Below are 22,740 nucleotides of genomic sequence, written 5' to 3'. Positions count from 1 at the left end.
GAGGGGACCCCCCCTTTTGAACACCCATCCCAGCATCAGCAATCAGGCACCTGGGAAGAGCTGTACTTTAGTACCAGTCACTTCTGGAGCAGTTTGAACTACTTCATGTGCTGCCAATACCTTTTTTTTTTTCAGTTGCAGTGTAGTGAGCCTGAGATCCTCTGTATCCCTGACTCCAAAACTCCAGGGGTTGACCTTGAGTTTCCCAGCATTTTGAGTTACAATCACATAGAGGTCCCTGCAAGAGGATCATACGTATGGTTAGGCCTTCTACTCTGTCTGGGGGGCTGCTCGCTGGAAGTGGAACTGCATTTTTCCTGAAAGAATCCCCTTTTTTTGACTGCTTTACCTTGCAACTCAACTCATGTACTTGTGCCTTTAGGCTCAAGGTAGGCTTTCCATTCCACTTCCTCTTGTCCTCCCTGTGTTCACACAGGTAAAACCAGAGAGTGCCTTGTGGTGCGTACCCTCTATGTCCTCTCTTTTGAGCAGAGCAATGCTTACTCTTAATAGCTGTGATACTAGTCTGTACAGATGGGGAGTAAGACCAATTCTCTCCAAGATGCTGGACCTGCCAGGATGGTTCCTCCACAGCTGAGATGAGAACAGAGACTTTTGTACTGTCAGTGTCAGCCAGCCACTTAATCTGCTGTCGGTCCCTTTTCACATTTCTTGTTTGTTACTGCCAGTGAGTTGGCAGTTGCTCTATGCAAGTTTGTACCATGTGGGTCAGGTGTACATCGAGGTCTGTGTGTAGCTGTGTGTTGTCTGGATGATCATAATAAACCACCTCTTGCATGGCTAATTCCCTCAGGTACTGGCTGCCTCTCCCTATGGTTGTCCGCTTGCCTGGCCAACATATGTCATCTTTACTGAAGGGATACCTTCACCCTTGACAGAGGTCACATCCAGAGGCAGAGGGCTTGTGTCTTTTTCCCAATCACCTTTTCCATGCCCCCTTCCCTAGACATGGATTCCAGCTCTTTGGTTTTCCTACCCTCTAATTCTAGGTTACTGGCCCTGTTATCCCAGTATCAGAGCAACCAGGTAATGATGTATTCATCTGGAAGGCAGCTGAAATCTTTTCACATATCTGTGAGCTCCCTCAGGGACAGTGCACTGGTGATTACTTCTGGTTCTGCCTCTGCCTACTGTTCTTGTGATGGACCTGACTCATCATCATCCCTCACTAAACCAACTGATTTCATTGCGTATTTATTCTTCTGTGCAGAGGTGACTGGTATCAGTATGTGGTTTTTTGGTAACATTCACTGCCTGGCATGGGGGCGTGAGTTGCCACAGTACCTGTTGTGGGTGTTGGTGTAGCCACAGTGTCTGTTGGTCCCTCTTTCCCCCTCTTCCCACTGATGGCAGTGCCAACTATCAAGCGGTATTTGGTAGATAGTGGCCAGGGCTCAGAATAATGCACTAGGCTGTGTGTCCTTGGAATTAACTACATTATTTTTCTTTCAAATATTCTGTGTCTTTATTCAGGGTCCTGTAGTTCAGGAGTGAAGTTCCAAACCATTGGTGGTGAGAAGTTCTCTAGATACCTGCCTGTATTCTCCCACATGCCATGCTGTACCACCCCTGATTATCCAGCCCTGGGACAGATATCTGTGTGGTCTAGTTAAAAAACATATTTTCTAACCCTGAACAGGACTTGCAACACATTCAGGAGACCTAATGTTAGGAACATGCTAGCCTGAACATCCTAAAGGTATTCAAAATTCTCAAAAGCTGCTGTAACCAGCCTGAAGGGAAAAGGGGATATGAAAGAGTAGGAGTAATCACACACACCCCCATCTTCCCCATAGATTTGGTGTGGTTATTAATCTGTTCAAAGATATGTCATCTGAGGTATGGGCAAGACAGCAACCCCCCTGCAAGTATTAGCTTAAGCTCATGACCATTCATGTCATCATAAGTTGATATTACACAGTACAGTAAATATGAGCATCGGGACCCCTCTCCCAGAAGTGATAAACAGCGCTGCAAACAATACATAGATCAAATAAGGATTTACATACTGCAGCCACATGACCAAGCACACCAGCATTGTGACTAGCAACTGTTTAAAACGGGTTTTTTAACATGCTTAGGTCAAACTGTCATGCTAACACTTTGAACCCCTTGTTGGGTTCAAAGAGTTAAAGGACTGTCGTGGTTTAGCCCCAGCCAGCAGCTGAGCACTGTCCAGCTGCTTGCTCACACCCCTCCCCTGGTAGGACAGCACAGAAAATGGGGAGTCAAAGGCAAGCCTGGTAAGTTGGGATAAGGACAGTTTGTTGGGAATTTAGCAGAATATTCAAAGCTGCTGATACGTGATGCAGTTTCTCACCAAAAAACATACAACTCAGACATGTCCTGAAGTAGGATGGTTGCTGAACCACACGTTCTGGAGCTGTGCTGCTTCTCCTCAACTAGGCCTCTTTTATACTGAGCATGGTGTTCTATGGTATGGAATACCCCTTTGGATACTTTGGGTCACCTGTCCTGGCTGTGTCCCATCCCAACTTCTGGTGAAAATTAACCCTATCCTAGCCAAACCCAGGACACTTATTTACTTATGCATACTTTATATATGTTAATCTCATACACATGAGTTTCAAAAACTCCTGAGTGAATCCTCTAGGCTGCGGGGGGACCTCATTGCAGCCTTCCAGTACCTGAAGGGAGCATACAAACAGGAGGGGAATCAACTTTTTAAAAGGGTAGACAGTGGCAAGACAAGGGGGAAAGGATTAAAACTAAAGGAAGGAAGGTTTAAATTAGATATTAGGGGGAAGTTTTTTACGGAGAGAGTGGTGAGGTGCTGGAACAGGCTGCCCAGAGAAGTGGTAGATGCTCCATCCCTGGAAGTGTTCAAGGCCAGGTTGGGTGGGGCCCTGGGCAATCTTGTGTAGCTCCAGGCCTGGAGGTTGATGTCCCTGCCTGTGGCAGGGGGATTGGAGCTCTATGATCCTTGGGGTTCCTTCCAATCCGTGCCGTTCTAGGATGAATCTAACCTAAAAAAAAGCTCAGTTTTCATTTAACACACCAAACTCCACTAAAGTTATTAATGCATTTTGACATTGCTATAATAGGTAGGACCATCTGGTTTTTGTCATTTGCATAATATATGAAAGTAATTTTAAAGCATTTCCTTAGCTTTAGAATATATAATAAGCTAAAACAGCTTTATTTTATCTATTATGGAATCTAATGAGCAGATGGTCTGTCTTATGACTGCCAAGTTAAAACCCTTAGGTAGTTTTTGGTAGCTTCTAATATGTTAACTAGGAAAGCTGCATTATGCTGTGCAGTTACCTTTTTAATCTCAAATTGTAATGCTAGGGGATGATTTCAGTTAATGAAGTCTCACTTTTTTTCCCTGATACTATAGTTACGTTAAAAACTAAACACTTCTAAAGCAAATTTTGGCTAACCTTTTAATTTGGGAAAACAAGGAATTACTTTAATAATGACAGATTTACATTCTGAGCTCAGTAACTTTTTCTTATTTTTAATATTTGCTGAAGTAGGCAGTGAAGCTAAAAATAAATGTAAGCAAGTCAGCAATAAGTAAAAGGTATTGTATAGAACATGTTGAGGTTTTCAATTCTTGGTTCTGGAGTGCTACTTTGTCAGGAACTACTAAGAATTCATAATGTTATTCTGAGATTTTTTCCTTTCTACAGAAACTTAACACACAAACTGTTGGCTCTCATTCAAGCAGTAATCTAACTAAATTACATAGCTTTGTTGTTCAGTGTGGATTATGTTTCAAAGCCATGGTGTGGTTGTAAGTAGTCTGATTTTTACATTTATTTTTAATTTCCTCAGCCACTTTATGTAAGAAAATGTGTACACAAACCTCTGTTTACACAATGTGATGATGTCTTTAAGAAATGGGATTTATTTAGAATATAAGGTACAGGCTTTTCTTATCAGATCTGGAGCATAAAGAGCAGACATCTATGACTGATACAGCTGTTCATGTAAGTCACTAGTTAAATTGCAAACCAAAGATTTTACTATAGCTTATTTCCCTTTGCAATTGGTAGTGGTGGTGTAAATGCAGTCTCTTCTGTTGAGTTTTGTAGGTGCAAATCTTTAGCCTTGTCCTGGTTTTCGGCCATGATAAGAGTTAATTTTCGCAAGAAGGGACACAGCCAGGACCTATGACCTAGACCAGCCCAAGGGGTATTGCATATCCTATGATGTCATGCTCAGGATAAAAAGGGGACTGGCCAGAGAGGAGCAGTGGCTCTGGGTGTCCAGTCAATGAGTGAGCAAATTGCATTGTGTATCACACCTGCTTTGTGTATTCTGTTAAAAGTGGTGGTGGTGGTGGTGTTGTCCTGTCCCTTTCCCAGTAAACTGTCCTTAACCGAATTTACAAGTTTTACCTTTTTCTTCCCATTCTTCTTTCCATCCTACCACAGAGCAGGAAGGGTGAGTGAGCGGCCACACGGTGCTCACCTGTTGGCTGGGACTAAACCATGACAGGCAGGTTGTTTTATAAATGCCGTGTACTGGATGTAGTATCTGAGCTTAAAATCGTGAGTTTACTTAGATCTGTCATACTGGGCCTACAAGAAAGCATGGTGGTAGCTATATCAATATAAAGACCCTGGAGAATGCTTATAGTGTAGGTGAGGTCCAGCAACACCTGGAACTGTTAGATGCTATTCAGTTTTTTCTTTGGTTTTTAGCTTCAGTGCTGTCTTTCAAATTGCTTATAAAGTATGGGCTTGTATACTAACTACACCTGTTAGTACATATTTATGTCAGGAGAGCACAGAGAAGTGAATGATAATAGTGCCACTCGATTTTCTGTGAACACTAAGTACTTAAAGTGACTACAAATCAACAGGTGAAACAGCTTTTATTTTAGACTTTATACACTAAGTCTACTTTGGTATCTTAGAATTTAGTGGAATTCACAAATTACTTTATACACTTGCAAGTAGTGATGATGGAGGTTATCTTTTAACAAGTTTTCTGCTACTCCATATTCAAGCCTGTTTATTCACTGAAGTTAATGAGAATGTACTAAAAAGTTGTCACAGAAGAGACAAAATTCGTATTAATAAGAAGAGACATAGTAATAACCACCTTAATATTTGTTTTGACAACAGAAATTTAATTGTGTAAAGTGGATAATTAAAGTGATGGAATAGTAATGCTTTTGGAATTTTTGAAATAGTTTCTTTGTTGACAGTATTTCACTCTGTTTAATCACCAGGGATGCTCTCAAACTTCTGCAGGAGAAGCAGAAGGGCAAACCCAGTGAATTGAAACCTGTGGTTTCTCCAGCCCCTCCCCAGGCTACTGCAGTGCCTTCTGCTTCACCAGCAACAGCTGGCACGACTTCATATCCAAGGCCAGCAGTTCCACCAGTTTCCACACCAGGACAACCTGCTGCACCGGTAATGTTCCTGTTAAGTCCTCAACATTGCTATAGCTTGTATACTGCCATGGCTACTTAAAGAGTTGAGATTTCCAGAACTGGAGCAATGAAGGACACTAAGGCTGCTCATATGCCAAGCCCAGTCATGTGCAGTTTTTGTTGTATGTTTTGAGTGATTCTAAAGCAGGGTAATTGAAACTGCAGAGGTCTCAAAATTATGGTCTCCACAATAATTTGTATAACTTGCAAATTGAAGGCATGGAAAAAAAAATTACATTGTAGGCCTTAAAAAGGGGGGCAGTCAGAAAGGCAGCAGTTTTATTTCAGTCACCAAAAAAGACAGTGCCACTAGTTTGGAAATGAACCGTACGTCCTTTCCCTAAGTCTGTGCAGGTTCAGTAGGTCAGGGTGTATTTCCAAAGTCAGAAAAAATTGAATCCTGCTGTATTTTTAATGTACTTAGTTTGTCTCCTTTCCTGTGATATAATTGTATGTAAATGTCCATTGATGAGTTGTCAAGAAGCAAGGAAGGAAAGGGATTAGTGGTTGCTTTGAGGAGTAATTTTGCAATCTCTAGCACCTAAATACAGTTTCCGTGTTATTTTGAAATGTTAGAAACCCCAGATTATTTTTTTTTTAAGAATAAATGCCTGCACTGAAATGCAAATCAGTAGAAACTGAAAAGGTTCTGTGAAGAATGGGGGTGGGGGGGGACCTTTCTGGCTGTAGAACTAAATTTGAAGTAACTTCACAGGCTGATGTTTAAAATATAGCTACAACTTACAATATTTAGCAAAGGTTGCCAGTTTTGCACTCTACAAAGATGCAAACAAAGCACAGAAAGCTTACTGAATATATCTGGAAGAGAAATATAACAAAAAAGATATTTATTAAAGCCTGTTTTAAGATAACTGAAAAAGCAAAAGATATTCTGAGCAATATGCCAGGTCTGGCAGATCACAGAATCACAGAATTGTAGGGGTTGGAAGGGACCTCAAGAGATCATTGGGTCCAACCCCTTGCCAAAGCTCTGGCAGAGAATTAATGCCTACATATTTGGACTTTTTTTTTTTTAAAGCAGTATGTAGAATAGTAAGAATCATAGAACCACAGAATGGTTTTGGTTGGAAGTGACTTCAAAGCCCATCTAGTTCCAACCCACAGCTTCTCTGGGCACCCTGTGCCAGGGCCTCATTACACTCATAGTAAAGAATTTTTTTAAATACCTAATCTAAATCTACCCTCTTTTAGTTTAAACCATTACCCCTTGTCCTGTCCCTTTTAATAAGTCCCTCTTCAGCTTTTGTGTAGGCCCTGTTTAGGTACTGGAAGGCCAGAAGGCCTTCTCTTCTTCAGGCTGAACAACCCCAACTCTCTTAGCCTGTTTTCAGATTAGACATGCTCCAGCTTTGAGTGCCCTCATGGTTCTCCTCTGCACTTGCTGCAGCAGTTCTGTGTCCTTATATTGGGGGCCCAATTGCTCCAGGTGTGGTCTCACCAGAGAAGGGTGTAGAGGGGCAGGATTGGCTCCATTGACCTGTTAGTCACATTTCTTTTTATGTAGACCAGGATGTGGTGGCTTTATGGGCTGCAAGTGCACATTGCTGGCTCATGCTTAGCATTCATCAGTCAACATTCCTAAGTCCTTCTCCTCTGGACTGTTCTCAACCCAGTCTCCACCCAATTTGTAGTTGTGCTGGGGGTTTACCTGACACATGTACAGGACCCTCCACTTCACCTTGTTTGAACTTCATGCAGTTTGCACAGGTCCACCCCTCAATCCTGTCAAGGTCCCTCTGTATGACATCCTTTTTCTCCAGCTTGTCAACTGTACCACACAGCTTGATGTCATCAGCAGACTTCCTGGGGGGGGGGGGTGTGCACTCTATTCCACTCTCCATGTCACCAACAAAGATGTCAAACAGTGCCAGTACCAGTACCAACCCCTGAGGAGGATTAATTCTATGATGTAAAGTGAAAGTATCTTTACAAAACCTGCTGTGTTGATCCAAGTTAGGTTGCATAGACTGGAGCAGCCAGTAGTCTTAAACCAATTTCAGTAGTTGTATTGCTTTTTGATATTTAGGGGATAGTGTAGTGAGCAGGACTCACTGATGAGAACGCATTAATGCTGGTGTCCTGTTTCAGCAAAGGGAAAGTACCTTTGCTCTCTTGGTATTGAACATGCACCATATGATTTCTTTCAGGGCACCTTCACAGAAATCCCAGCTAGCAACATCCGAAGAGTTATTGCTAAGAGATTAACAGAATCCAAAACTACTGTGCCTCATGCGTATGCTGCTGCTGACTGTGACATTGATGCTATTTTGAAATTAAGAAAAGAATTGGCCAAAGGTTAGTGATTAAACCAGTTTTCTATAACATGTTGTACTAATGAGTAGTTTGTCTTGCTTACCCAGGTGGTGTAGATTTTTGTGTAGTCAGCATACCATGCATTCAAAAAACCTTTTTCAGTATTCTGTATGTTGGACTCCAGCTGGTGTTCCTGATGGTTATTGAATTGGACAACTTGCCGAGATACAGGCAGGCAGAGGTGTTCCTTTGCCAGCTAATACAACGTTCTGTAGACAACTGCAGTTTTAGAAAGGACTCTGCATTGTGCTGTAGGTTTTTGTTTCCTTTCATCCAGATGCAGCAGTGTTCAGCTTCTTGACGGTTAGAATCTCAAATTTGTGTGAAAGATTATAGGGGAAGCTTTAAATTAAAATATACTTATGCTTTGTCTTCCTAAGTATATATGTTAAAATTTTGTTTTGCTGGTCTCTTTGTTGAATTTACTGGAAAAGGAAAGCTAATGTAGCTTTTCAAATCCTGAATGAGAATGGCTTTACCCGTGGTGAGGAAAGAAAGAGTTTTTAGCACATGCCAGCCAATGCATGGTAAATTCCTCTTGAAGGCAAGGTAATGGTATTAATGTGAAGGACGCAAAATTATCTCTTTCACTGAAATTTATATGCATGCTTAAAGCTATATTAAGCTGCTGGAATAGCAGTGTGTCCAACAGAAAACTGAATGATTTTAAAATGTACATTGAGAATTGTATTAAAAGCTATAAATGACAGGCATGTTTATGTATAAGATTAAGAAACTAATTTTTTGCTTTTTGTCTCAATTTGTATTCATAGACATTTGCTGTTCCTGAGGCTTTACCTTTTGAGTGAATTTTCTCTCAGCTTAGTGTCACCTAGGAACTAGAATGCTGACATTGGTGCCAGTACTACATTTGTTTATCCATTTGTGAGGTGCTAAATGAGGGTGGTATATCCAGATTTTCTAGATGATGATACAGGAGCTGCTTCTCTTTTCACTGGAGTTTTGAATTACTGCTTATTAAAGCAGGACTACCAGATTGCTTTTCTACTTTTATTTTTTTTTCAAATGATTCACTTATTCACAAGTTAATGTGAAATACCATTTATGATGTTGATATCTTCTTTAAACAGCAGCAGGTCATAAAAGAAAAGGTCAAAAATTGTCTTAGGAATGCTCACTTCGAATCCTTCACATCTCTCCCTGCTGCTGTGGATTCTTAATGAATTTTTTTTGGTAAATGCAGAGGTGGGAAACAGCCATATCTGTATGCACAAAATGGAATTGCAAAGATGGAAATTTTTTTTTTCTGGTGTAAATGATGGTGGTTTCTGCTACATGATGAGACATCATGTAAAAGTATTATGTAGCATTCCTTATTGTAACCTGTTTTGTTTTGGGTGTAAAAATACAGCAATTATTCCTACTGTGAGCTTCAGTAATTGAGGATAAAATATTTAGATACACTTCATTTAACTGGGCTCCTATGTTTTCTAATTTTATATTCCTGCCCTCTAAGTGGACAGTGACAGGCTAATCTAATTGTGGCAAACATTGCAGGTTAGCTATGTGGCAAGTGGATGTTTGGCTCATTCCTCTAAAGTTAAGATCACTTAAGATTTCATTTAATAGAAAGCATTTCTAAAGGTATGGGTATTGTGTGTCATCGACCAGACTTGAAAATGACATAGTTTTGCTTCTTCATCTGTTCAGCTCACAACAGTGATGATGGTAGCAGGGTAATGTAGCTTTTTATTGTGAGAATGATGCATTTAATACTGTGTGCATCTTCAGGATAATTTTGTAACAACTGTGGCATGTTCTGCATTAAATCTGTAGTCTTTGCTTCTGCTGCCAGCCCTGGTTTTAGTTAGTACTGTCAGTCTCCTAAAACTTGGGTTTATTTAAAAAAAAAAAAAAAAAAAGAAATCAAATCACGTGCAGCCATTGTTTCCATCCATCCTTTTTCCCAAGCTTTTGGGGAAAGAAAGAAATGCATTACATACTAATGGAAAAAAATCTAGAAGTTATTTTACCTTTTTTTGGCTAGTGCTGGCTATTTTGGTGTGTAGCTTTGCTTTTAATTTAACATCTGTCACTCATGTTATTTTGCAGCCTGCAAATCCTATTTTAAGGATTGACAGATACCATCACCTTGCTAATTCTTACATTGTAAGTCCCCGAATGTTACAGGAGAATAACAGGCTTCTGATTTATGTCTGAATAAAATTTGAACTCTGAAATTATTCCAATTAATGCATCATTCGACATTAAGAATAGTAATCCCCAGTGTTGTCTTTGTATATTTAGATCTTGTAATAGATTTCTAAATAGACAGTAAATATGTAAAGCATAAAACACATATGAGCTGCTCCTTGTAAGAATAAGTTGTAATACTCAAGTTTGCAGCTTTTATGACCTTCTAGTAACAGATAGCAAGGATGCTTCTGCTCAGGAGACCTTTCTGTGATGATGATACTGCCTTGGTCCTAAGGGGGAGAAAAGTTTTCTTTCTTTCATGGTTATAGTTTGGAGGTGAATTACTTTCTGGCAATGTTTCGAAGAAGCAAATCTGCTGAATTACTGGAATATTGCCATCACACAAATAGTGATTAACAAGTCTTATGAGCAATGATTGTCTCTTTTCTTTTTGCAGATGACATTAAAGTATCTGTAAATGATTTTATTATCAAGGCAACTGCAGTTACACTGAAGGTAAGTGAATACTTAAAATGTTTTGTAGCAAACTGCCAAGGGAAAAGAATATTTTGTTAGCTTATATGGAGATAAGAATGCGATCATAGCAAAGCTTGAAATTCTTTTTCACTTATCACAAGGATTTTTTAAGATCTCCAGGTAAAAGTCTTTTCACTGTCTGTGCTGAGAACTGTAAAAATGAAAACTTCTTAGTAAAGATCCACTTATTGCACTTGTCATCTTCAGATAATGGTAGATGGTTTGTCAGGAGACTAAAGTAATCATCAAGAAAAGTCTTTTTATTCTTTGCTGTTTCATCTTATTTTCTCTTACAGTTATAAAAAAATATTCATCCAAGTCTGTTACAAGATTTATACATAACCTCGGATGTATATTTGGTGACAAGTACTTTGGTTTAGAAACTCTTCAACCAATCTTTGCTTATTGCCAAGAATTTTCATTGTTCCCTTTGTCAATGTAAAACAATTGCAGCATGTCCTGAAGTTAAGATCTTAAATTGCATTGAGGTCTCCTTATCCCATGCCAAATTACAGAGGCATCATTGTCTCTATAAGCTATTTCTCTGTTCTCTGGGTTGAACTGGGTACATTGCCTTCTAATTTACGTGATTGCTCTGCTTGAAAAACACTGTGAGTGCCACTTAATTTTTGGAAACCAAAAGGTTTCAAAGATCCTTCTTTAGAACTCCCATACTTTGGAACTGTCTTTTCTTAGTCCAGAATGTCTCAAATGCAATCATTTGGAAAACGTAATGGAAAATTAATCTTATGTCCTCACTTGTAAAGAAAGAACTGTGATGGTTTTATTTAGATGTAGATTGTTTTTGTATAAATTCAGTTTGTATTTTATTTTAGAAGAAGTCATAGGTGAGTGCTCTTGACCAGCATGAAGGCCAGTATTTTTTATGTTCAGGAGGAAATAATGCCTTTTAGTGACCACTAACACCTGGAAAAGACTGTTGTTATGTACAAAGATAATTAAGGGGGACATATAATTCATTCTGTATGTCTTGATGCTGAGGGCAAACTCCATAGGAATGTACTTGTGTGACAAGGAATGAATGTAGAATTTGAAGCAGTTTGATACTGCCATAGATTTGGTACCTATACCTTCTTGACTTCACAGTGATCACACCTGGTAGCTGAAAGCAAAACTGTTCTGATACCATCGCATCATTTGAGCAGGAGGTTCTAAAAGCTGCGGACAGGTTAAAGCAGAACAGTAATCCAAATTAGTAACACTACCTCACAAAAATACAAAAAAATACCAGAAAGCGAGTGAAAGACGTTTTTCTCAGTTGTTACAAGCATTACTTTAACTATTCAAAAACTGAGGAGGAGGTGGTTATGTTTAAGTTGGAGAACTGTTCTCATAGATGTATGGAACTAAGAGAACACGGCACTGGAATGGACTAAAACCAAACAGTATCTAAATATAGTATTTGCAAGAGCTATAGATATTGAAAGGAAAATAAAGGTAAGATTCTAGTCGGTTACATAAGGAAGTTATGAGAAATTCTGGCATTGGATAGACTGAAAGAAACTTCCCAAGTTATTCTGTATCAGAAACAGAGGGAGGAGCTAGATGTACTTGCTGTATGCATTTGTTAGAGGTGAACATAGCAAGTAGCTTCTTTTTGTAGCCTAATGACACCTTATGAAATGATGACATCCAAAATTTACTGTGAACTGCCAGCTGTGAATGTGGGATAGCAAATCTCTGCACCAGAGAGCAGGTGAAGTAACAGGAGAAAGAGGAATGAAAGATTTGTGTTTGTGTGGTATTCTCTTCTACACAAAAAAGACCAGCCAAGAAAGATAAAGGGATGTAATCCTAGTTCAATGTAGTTTTTATTACTTCCGCTTATATAATAAAAGTGGTTGTGTTGTTATTTGTGGATTTTTTAAATTCCTGTCTGAAACTTAAGACAAGTAGCTTCCTGTCCATTTAACAATAGCTAAATGCTGCTTTACTGTACTTTGAAGGACCATGCATATAGATTATAAGTGGCATTTGTTACCATTAATTAAAACAAGATTTCCCCTCTGCTGTCACAAAGTGGCCTAATGAATTCCATTACTATGGTTTCTCCTTCTGATATATAAATTAAAATATTTACTCAGTGATTAGATTTTTTTATTTTATTTATTTTCAGCTGACACTTAGAATATAGAATTTGGATCTTGATCTTCCAGATTACATAGTTCTCTGCTGCAAATAAGAGTCATCTGTAGCTTGTCACTACAGAATCCTAGAATGGTTTAGATTGGAAGGGACCCCAAAGATAATCTAGTTCCCACCCCCTGCCATGAGCAGGGACACCCTCCACTAGCCCAGGTTGCCTAAAACCCCATCCACCCTGGCCTTGAACATTGACAGGAAGGAGGCAGCCACAGCTTTTCTGGGTAGCTTGTGTCGGTCTCTACCACCCTCACAGTAAAGAATTTCTTTCTAATACCTAATCTAAATATACCCTCTTTCAGTTAAAACCATTACACCTTGTCTTACCGCTACGTGCCCTTGTTAATAGTCCCTCTCCAGCTTTCTTGTAAGCTGCCTTTAGGTACTGGTTAGTTGAGATAGAGGAGTGAGAGAGAGAGATAATACGCCCCTTCAGGACTTTTTCTGGAATACCTTCTCCATTACGAAGTCAACTTCCTAATGTCCTGATAAAGGACACCAAGTACTAACCTTGTATTTATTGCAGATAGCACCTTCACAGTATCTCTGGCCAGTTGTGTGAGGTTTCACCTGTATGTTGGAGTTGTTTTTTCTCCCAAGCTATTTCAGCTTCTCAAAAATCTCATTGAAATTATCAGAAAACATATCACGACTTTAATTGAATGCACACATACAAAAAAAAAAGCCCCCAAACCCAACCCTGATGTATTTTAGAAGAACCTAATCTGAAAAACAGTAGAGTGTACCTGCAGCATTTTCTGTTTATAGCTTCCTTTGAGTCACGCTTGAGACATGAGTGGAAAACAGCACATGGCTGTAGTAGGATGTCCGTTTCCATGCATGTTAATGACACTGCTTTGTAGCTTTGTATGCTGGGCATGCTGGAAGGTGCTAGTGGTGACTCTGAAGGAATATCTAGGCTTCTATTAATCGTTATTTTTTTTCCAGCAGCACCAAAAAAACCTTTTGGCTGCCCTGCAATTTTCAGTTCCTGAAGCATACATTTATGCTTTTTAACAATATAAGTTAAAATAAAATGAAAGCAAGCTAATCATGTGTGTCTATTCTTAGACCTGCACATTGATTTTTTGGGTTGGTTTTTTTTTTCCCCTTGCTCACAGCAGTCCTGTGACGGATGTGACTGATTTGTTCTTTTACCTACATTTACACACAGCAGTCTGTGGTATGCTAATTAATTTGATGAATGTCTGTATGTAGCTATGTGTTTTAAAGGATTTTTCTTTTTTCTAGATAATTGATTGCACTGTTGTTCTTTTAACAGCTTTTTTTTTATCCCTCTCTCTCTCTCTTTCTTCTAGCAAATGCCAGATGTGAATGCAACCTGGGATGGAGAAGTCTGTAGGCAGCTGCAGTCCATTGACATTTCTATTGCTGTGGCAACAGACCGAGGTCTCATTACACCAATCATAAAGGATGTTGCTGCCAAGGGCATAAAGGAAATTGCTGCCTCTGCAAAGGTGGGTCTTAAATGTATGGTAGGCTAAGGAATATAGTACCTATATATTTTTTTGTAGCAGGAAATGTGACACAGATACGCATCAGTAATAACAAAGGAAATTTCAAAAATGGATCTAAAGCAGTTTCAGCAGCCTTTAGGTTTCAAAATTCTGTTCATTTTGAAATTCGGTTCATTTTTAATTAACAGTAACTAAGCCATCATGTTATTTAGTTGAATGCTGGATAGACTGAAAAATAAATCTGTACAGACTTCAAAATTTAATGAAATTGTATTTAATCTTCATGAGAAAGCTAGATAATTTAGTATTTCCAGTCTTTGGGTTTGAGACTCCGTTTGTGAGGTTTTTTCCTCCCTAAGAAATTCCCTTGTAGCTCCTTGTGTTACGCTCTGTGTAGTTATATTATGACACTTATTTCTGTCCACATTTTTTCACTATACAGTTCAGTTGAGAATGTCATCCTCAAGGTAACATTAAACTCCTTGGACTAATGAGCAGTATTTTGCACAGACCAGGTGCCAGTTAGAGTAACTTGAATCTGTTGCAGTTGTCAGTCACGGAAGGAATAAGCCTTTTTTTTTGTGTGTAATTTAATGAATGCTAATCAAAGGCCTAAGGTATCTGTGAAATGCAGTGGAAGTAGTGCTAGGGTGTAAAGCTGCTCCAGAATTAGACACCAGGTGCACTTTGTAAATTTCTGTCTTTTACTGAAAAGGACAGAAATCATAATGGTCTGTGTTTGTGGAGGGGAGCAACCAACAAAGTTGTAGCAGAGAAAGGCCTAAGTGCCATGCCACAAACCATCCATAATTGGATGGTTTTAAGATTTTTTTCTAGCCTACATTGCTTGCTTCATGTTGAACGTGTTGTGAAAGCAAATCCTTTTGCTAATATAATAGCCAGCCAAGGAGGAAGGTCAGGTGACATTGTTACATTATTCTGTGATTTGTGGTAGAATGACAGGAAGAAAAGCATTTTAAGAGGCAGTACAGGTTGGGCTTTCATTATTATTATCATCCCAAATCCCTGCAATTCTGTGATGCATTATTATAAACCTTTCTTACTGTAAATTAGTGTCCTGCATAATGGGAATGTAGGCTTACATTTTATGTTTAAAAGGGCTATGATAAAGTAAGCATTCTCCTTTCATTTGAAATGGAATGTGTGTAACATAGGTCATGCTGTGAAAGTCACAGGGTCATATAGGTTGCAGGTGTCCATACCAATATAATTTTGCTTTTCAACTTATTCTCTCATTTATTGAAATAAATATGTACCTGACATGCACTTGTGGGAGGCACAAACTGAGGCTGCAACTGCTTCTCTGCCAGATTCCCTGTAGTCTGACAGGCACTTTCTTTGTGTAGATTACTTATGCTGTGTGTTAATTTTAACTACTTTCCAGGTGATGTGCATCCTAGCACCATATTTTCATCATTCAAGGAATGCAATCGCACATATGCGTTATCCTTCTATTGCCCTGACTCTGTGAACGCTGTTCCCTTGGTTATTGTCTGCTGGTTCACAAATTATTCAGAGATCCATAAAAGCCTGAAATAAAATTCAGTGTTCCCTTTTAACTTTTACATTCCTAATAAGCATGTCAAAGTTTTGTAAAACTTGGTTATTTGAATTATTTAGTGGGCAATTCATTAAGAATGATACTCTCTTTAACTTGTATTTCTAAGATGAAGTCATTGCAGTCATTGAAATACCATGCCCTTTCAGAACCCTTGCCTCAAAGATGTTTAAAAATGTATATAGAGAAGACAGTTGCTCACCTTGACCAATAGTTACATTACAACATGAAAGGGAATTAATCCATGTCACAACTATAACTACTAACAAACTTATTATCTAAGTGGAATTTTATCTTATAATGACTCTACCTCCACCCACATACAAACAGAAAAAAGTCAATTCAGTCATATTTTCTGACTCTGGTCCGTAAAGGCAGGGTTGAGGTTTCATGGAAACTGTCTCTGGGTAGATTGAGTGCTTGACAGGGTATTCATAGAATGCATGTAGAAAATCCCTGGAAAGTAGAACAGGTATTTCATGGAAAAAAAAAATCTAGAAATTAAAAAAAAAACACCCAAAAAAACCCCCACAAACAAAAAAGCCAGGTCAATTTCTAGAAAGAACTTGGAAAATACTGTAGAAAACAGTGGTAGAATTCCTAAAATGTCAGTGGAAAATTCCTGGAAGACAGAGGGGATTCAGAGAATAATCTTCTCCAAGACAGTTTCACAGATATGACACATCACTTTTTCATGGTGTAATGAAGTAGACTTTGGTTTAGTTTTTATTTACTTCTGCTGAAATCTCCCTAGTGTAATTAAATGATTGGAAACTGTCATTAGTTTTAATATTTTTACTAGAAGGAGGAAAATATAAACAGCTGTGTTGCTTTTGTAAGTCAGAAGCAGATCTCAGTATTTCTCTGACTGTGCTTTTGGAAACATTTATTTTTGTCTGAAAATGTCATAATGCAGTCGTTGTAACATGACATTTTCCATCTGCTTTTCCACCTGTGGAATCAATATGATACAAGCCCAAAACATGAAATGTATTCTCTATGAATAGGACAGGTAATCTGTCCTGCATGTATTACCACTTCAGTCCTGCTGTCAGCTGAAGAGCTTCTCACTTTGAAAAGGTTGCAAGTAATAGAGAAGTCACCTGACACATTTCCAGTCACCACCTTTTCCATTGGATGCTCAGGGTGTTAGGAACAGATTGGTGATTGAATGATTGGCTTTGGGCACCATTTTTCTTGAGGTCCACCCAGTCCTTTCTTCCTTACGTGACAGCGACTGTAAGAATTATTCATCCCGATTCCCACTGCTTCCGTCTAAGGAGACCTCTGAGCTTGAAACATCCTATGTGGGGATAAGGTTCTTTTTCTTTGTGCTCTTAGAACACAGTATAAGCTTCCTGGGCTGTATTTTGAACAAAACATTTGTGGACAGTTTCTTCTGTTACATTTAGAAGTCGAAGAGTCTCACAAATGAAAGGGAGGTCATAGGAGAGGAGGTTGAATGTTTAGCTGGAATAAATACATGCACTCTGCTTGAAAGTTCTGAGGAGGTACATGTCAGTTTCTTTAAACAAAAGTTAAGAAGAATAGTTTTAATGTCTCATCAGTGTTGTGCTTGATATTTTTATCATGCAGAAACACCAGGGGGAATGGTGGTTACATTGGGAAAATTGGAGCAAAGTTTGTAATGTGACAAAACAGCTTTTATTGAACAACCATTGGGAAAATAAAGTTTTGTGCCCTTGTCTCTTTGCCAAATCATTACAGATACAACAATGTTGCTGAGGTGCTTCCCTAAATACAAAAGCAAATGACTTTTTAATGGCTGTATGATACTTATAATGTCTTACTGAAATAAAAAGATTTAGTCTATTATAACACTTCAATTTATTTCTACTCTTCTCCTCTCTTTATTCTTTTGTTTTCCTTAGGCTCTGGCAAAGAAAGCAAGAGATGGGAAACTGTTGCCAGAAGAGTACCAGGGTGGATCTTTTAGGTAAAACTCTCTTGCAGCATTCAGTACATGCATTGTGGATTCAGATCTGACTTATCCTCAGCTATTCCACTGTGTGTCAATGCAGTGCCTTTTAAAATCTTGCTCCATATATCCTGTGTCCAGGGTAAACAGTTATTTGGTGCAGGTTTAGTTCATCTGAGCCTGGTGTGAATTTCATGGTTTTCCTACCAATGCTGGGCTGACATTTATTTTTGCACCTATTTTTTCTCAGTTGCAGAACAGTGTGGGGGGTTGGTTTTGGGGGTTTTTTTGGAGGGGAGTGTCAATGCTTTTGGTAATACTTTTAAGCATTTTAAAAGGAGTTGTTTTGCAGAGGTATCTCATCAGACAGTGATGTTCCATGAACTCAGATGGATGTCTACAGAGAGGCGAAACAAGTTACAGCAAGTTGTGGTGTTCACTCTTACAGCTTTTAACTGAAACATTAAAAACTGTGTAGATCTATTTTAAATAGTATACATTTAGTAAATATTTTTTCTATAAAATTTAGTCTGCAAAAAGAGCTAGTGAACTCAGCAGTGAGAAATAAATGGCACGTGTCGAATGCCAGCACATTTCTCAGATGACTCTTTACAGTCCCCAAGCATCTGAAACTTTTAATATACTGTTATGTGACAGTATCATGAGCAACATTTGTTGTGGATACAAACTTTATCTAAGCCCACTTTTTATCAATTTTTGAAAAGCTAATTCTGTGAATGCTTATGTTAACCGTATCTTCTAGAATGGAAAGGGTTGCAGCTGTCTGAAGAGTGGCTCTCATGCTGGAAGAGTGGTTAGAAAAGAAGGGTTATATTTATAGGTGACTCCCTTTTGAGGGGAACAGAGGTTCCAGTATGCTGGACAGACCCTCCTCTTTGGGAGGTCTGGTGCCTCCCTGGCACCCAAGTTCAGGACATCACTGGGAACCTTCCTAGCCTGGTATGGCCCTTGGACTGTTACCAATTACTGCTCTTCCGTGTGGGTGGCGATAAAGCTGCAATGCGTAGTCCAAGGGCAGTGAAAAGAGATATCAGGGTCTTGGGACAGTTGCTGAAGAATCTGGAGCACAGATTATCTTTTCCTCTCTCCTTCCAGTTGCAGGCAGTGGCATTGGGAGAGACAGACAGACCCAGTCTATCAATACATGGCTTCATGACTGGTGTCACCACCACGGTTTTGGGGGTTTGATAACCAGGCTTGCTGGTGTCAGATGGGATTCACCTTTCTCACAGGGGTAAGAGGGTCTTGGCTGAGAAGCTAGCAGGGCTCATTGGCAGAGCTTTAAACTAGACTTGAAGGGAGAGTGGATAATATTACACTTGTCTGTGACAAGGTATGGGATGACATGCAAGGACAGGGTGCTAGTGAGGGCCCTCAAACCATTTAGATACTGGAAGGCTGCAGACCCTTCTCTTCTCTAGGCTGAACAAGCCTGTCTTCACAGGAGAGGCGCTCCAAGCCCTCTGATCATCTTCATGGGTTTCCTCTGGACTTGCTCCAACAGCTCCATGTCCTTCTTGTACTGGGGACCCCAGAGCTGGTACTCCCCAGCTGTGTGTGCAGGTCTCATAAGAACAGAATAGAGTGGCAAAAAAGACGGGCAGATCTTTATGGACACTTTCCATAGAGTGCAAGAGCTTAGAATCCTCATGTGTAAGAAATCAGGAGAGGAAGGCAAGAGACCAACATGGGTGAGTCAAGACCTGCTGGTCAAACTAAGGGACAAGAAGGAAATGCACAGGCAGTGGAAGTGGGGACAGGTATCCTGGAAAGAGTCAGCCAGAAAAGGAAGGTCAAAGAAATCATAATCTCCCCTGATGAACACAACTGGCAAACTGGTAACAGACCAGCCAGAAGGCTGAGGTACTCCACAATTTTTTTTGCCTCTTCATTAGCAACTTCTCTTCCCACACATCTCAAGTGGATGGACTTAAAGGCAGGGATTGGGGGAACAAAATTCTTCCCACTTTAAGGTCAGGTCAGGTTCATGACCACTTGAGGAACCTGAAAATACATACATCTATGGGACCTGATGAGATGCATCCCAGAGTCCTGAGGGAATGGCTGATGTAGCTGCCAAGCCACTCTCCATGATCTTCTAAAAGTCATGGCAGTCAGGTAAAGTCCCTGGTGACTGGAAAAGGGGAAACGCTGCACCCATTTTTAAAAAGGGTAGAAAGGAGGATATTAGAAACTGTTGACCTGTCAGCCTCACCTCTCTGCCTGGGAAGATCATGGCACAGATTCTCCTGGAAGCTGTGTTAAGGCACAGAGAGGGTCGGGAGATGACAGCCAGCATGGCTTTACCAGGCCAACTCTTGTTTGACCAGCTTAGTGGCCGTCTGTGATGGAATGATTACATCAATGGACAAAGGAAAAGCTACAGATGTCATCAAGGGCAAATCATGTTTGACAAACCTGATCACCTTCTACAATGATAAAATAATATAGGTAATTTCTTTGGGGGGATTTATAATTTCTGTTAACTCTTTTCTCTTTCATTTAGTATCTCCAATCTGGGCATGTTTGGCATCAATGATTTCATTGCAGTCATAAACCCTCCGCAGGCCTGCATATTAGCTGTGGGACGGGCAAGACCAGAGCTCAAGATTGTGGAAGATGAAGAAGGGAATGAGAAACTTCAGCAGCATCAGCTCATGACAGTGACTCTTTCAAGTGATGGTCGGGTGGTAGATGATGAACTGGCTTCAAAGTTTCTGGAGACCTTGAAAGCCAACATAGAGAATCCAATGCGACTCGCCTTATGTTAAGATGTATGAACATTGCTGCTGCTTTTGTCAACATAGATTACTGCTATGTACTTGGGATTGTTTTTCTGTATTGAGGAGTAAATTGTTACTGTGAGATGGACAGTTAAAGTATTTAATTTATTGAATTAATGTTAAATGCTATTAATTTTAATGCTTTTAGTCTCTTCTACAATGACCAGGTTTTATACTCTAAAACACTTTCAAGCTAATATATTACATTTCCTTAAGCAGTACTAATAGGACATAACATTTGCGTAGAAAAGTCAATCACTTATGTAAAGGAAAATTCAAGAAAATGGAATTTAAAAGAAACTTCTAGAATAGTTTGAGTTGAAAGAGACCTTTACAGGTCATCTAGTCCATCCGTTCTGCAACGAGTGAGGACATCTTTAACTAGATCAGAGCCCTGTCCAACCTGACCTGGAGTGTTTCCAGGAAAGGGGCATCTACCACCTTACTAGGCAGCCTGTTCAGTGCTTCACCACCCTCACTGTGAAACATTTCTTCCTTATATCTAGTCTGAATCTGCCCTCTTTCAGTTTAAAATCATCACCCCTTGTCCTGTTGCTTCAGGCCCTGCTAAAAGGTTTGTCCCCATCTTTTACAAGCTCCCTTTAGGTACTGGATGCTGCTATAAGGTCTCAGAGCCTTCTCCAGGCTGAACAAGCCCAACTCAGCCTGTCCTTGCAGGAGAGGTGCTCTAGTCCTCTGATCCTTTTTGTGGCCCTCCTCGGGACCCACTTCTGTAGACCCTCATCTGTCTTGTACTGAGGACTCCAGAGCTGAAAGCGGTATTCCATATGGTGTCTTTTCTGTGCTGAGGTGGGATGTTTTATTTAAGGGCTAAATACCTAGCTTTTCTGAGCGAGAAAAGCAAGAATCATAATTGACCAAAGTGCTGCTATGAGTCCTGGTCAATACTGAGGTAACTGGGTAGCGAAATTCTATTGCTGCAGTAGAAAGTTTTTCTGTTTTCAGAATATGTTTCTGGCATCTTGTGCCATGCAAATTAGGTTGAAATAAAGTTTGCATCACAGATTTAACTGTTCTTTATCTTCTCTTTTGTAATAAGCTACATTGAAGAAACCAATATGACTGTGAAGATGAATGGGGAAAAGAAATGACAGGAATGGCTGAACACCTGCCTGCCCATGGGAAGTGGGGAATGAATTCCTTGTCTTGCTTTGCTTGTGTGTGCAGCTTTTCATTTACCTATTAAAATGTTTTTATCTAAACCCACAAGCTTTCTCAGTTTACAGGACCTGGTGAGAATATTAATTGTCCTGAGAATTCTGGGAGTTTTTATAATTTGTGCAAGTACTGTTTTTTAAAGATTTGGAACACTTGTTGTTTGAGCTGCAGCCGTAATTTAAAAAGCTAATTGCAAGACAAAACCTTTAGTTAATACAAGCAAAACCTCTCAACTCAGTACTTCTAATGAGTAGCCCCACTGGATACAACAGAATGTTGAAGTTGAGTTGAAGCCATATGTATGATAAATAATGCAAGTCTGAACACTTGCTTTTATATGCTGTATTGTACAGAAAGTTGCATATCAATCACATTAAAGTTTATGCAATTGCAGAGTTAGAGAAACTAATTCAGAATTATTGGAACTACGTGTCATGCTTGATGAGTTTTTCATATGCAATAATTTGTGCCATAAAGTGACAAAGGTGCTGTTAGGATTGGTCATGTAGTAGTGTGACCTGTGGGTTTGAAACTGTTGGGGGGGGGGGTGCATTGGCTTTTTTTCTTTCTTTCTTGACTTTCTATGATCGCATAAAATTACTGTTCTTAAGCTATTTGTTCTGTTCAAGCTCATGCTGATTACTGTTTGTACTGCTGCAGGGATGAGAGAAAGTTCTGCTGCCTTTCATGTATTTCAACTTATGTTCTGTACCACTTCCGTGCTGTGGAAGGGGCTGCGTTCCAGCTTATTGTCCATGGCTGATTTGCCTTAACTGCTATGTTATTCTTGAAATTAGAGAATGATTTTTTTTTAAGGCTTGAAATAAAATACCCCTTCACTTCATAAGAAGTGCAACTAATGAAATTTAGCTAGCCATCCACCCACTCAACGTTTTTCTGAGTTTCAGATGAAGAAAGATTCTCATCTAGTACTATAGCACATCATGGCTCAGAAATAAATAGCTGTTATTTCCTTCACCCTGAAGGTTGCTAATAAGAAATCAAGTGTTATAATTTAAGAAGTGCCCTAGTACGTGTAAGGCCCTGTTCCCCCAATATCCATCTGTAGACAACATGTGTTGCCTTTTTTTTTGCTTGAAGAGGTATTGAATTATATGTGAAGAGTCACACAGGGC

The 22,740-nt window shown here is 39.5% G+C and overlaps 1 protein-coding gene across 2 annotated transcripts in view; it reads left to right on the top strand.

Moving 5' to 3' along the window:
• PDHX (pyruvate dehydrogenase complex component X) overlaps positions 1–22,124 on the top strand; it is a 41,904-nt gene extending 19,780 nt beyond the window's left edge. The window contains exons 6-12 of one of the 2 annotated variants that reach the window (XM_084262938.1): positions 5,231–5,414; positions 7,603–7,750; positions 10,383–10,441; positions 13,945–14,103; positions 17,575–17,639; positions 20,149–20,416; positions 21,486–22,124. In XM_084262938.1, coding sequence (XP_084119064.1) covers positions 5,231–5,414; positions 7,603–7,750; positions 10,383–10,441; positions 13,945–14,103; positions 17,575–17,639; positions 20,149–20,413 — 880 coding nt within the window. In that variant the 3' untranslated portion in view covers positions 20,414–20,416; positions 21,486–22,124. Of the gene's footprint in view, positions 1–5,230; positions 5,415–7,602; positions 7,751–10,382; positions 10,442–13,944; positions 14,104–17,574; positions 17,640–20,148; positions 21,462–21,485 lie in introns of those variants that run through there. The other variant, XM_084262939.1, reaches the window with a different exon arrangement.
• Positions 22,125–22,740: the final 616 nt, after the last annotated feature.

The sequence above is a fragment of the Gallinula chloropus genome (assembly GCF_964237585.1).
Source record: "Gallinula chloropus genome assembly, chromosome: 4".
Taxonomy (NCBI): Eukaryota; Metazoa; Chordata; class Aves; order Gruiformes; family Rallidae; genus Gallinula; species Gallinula chloropus.
Note: the sequence above shows the minus strand (reverse complement) of the source record. Positions and strands in the feature narration are given on the sequence as shown.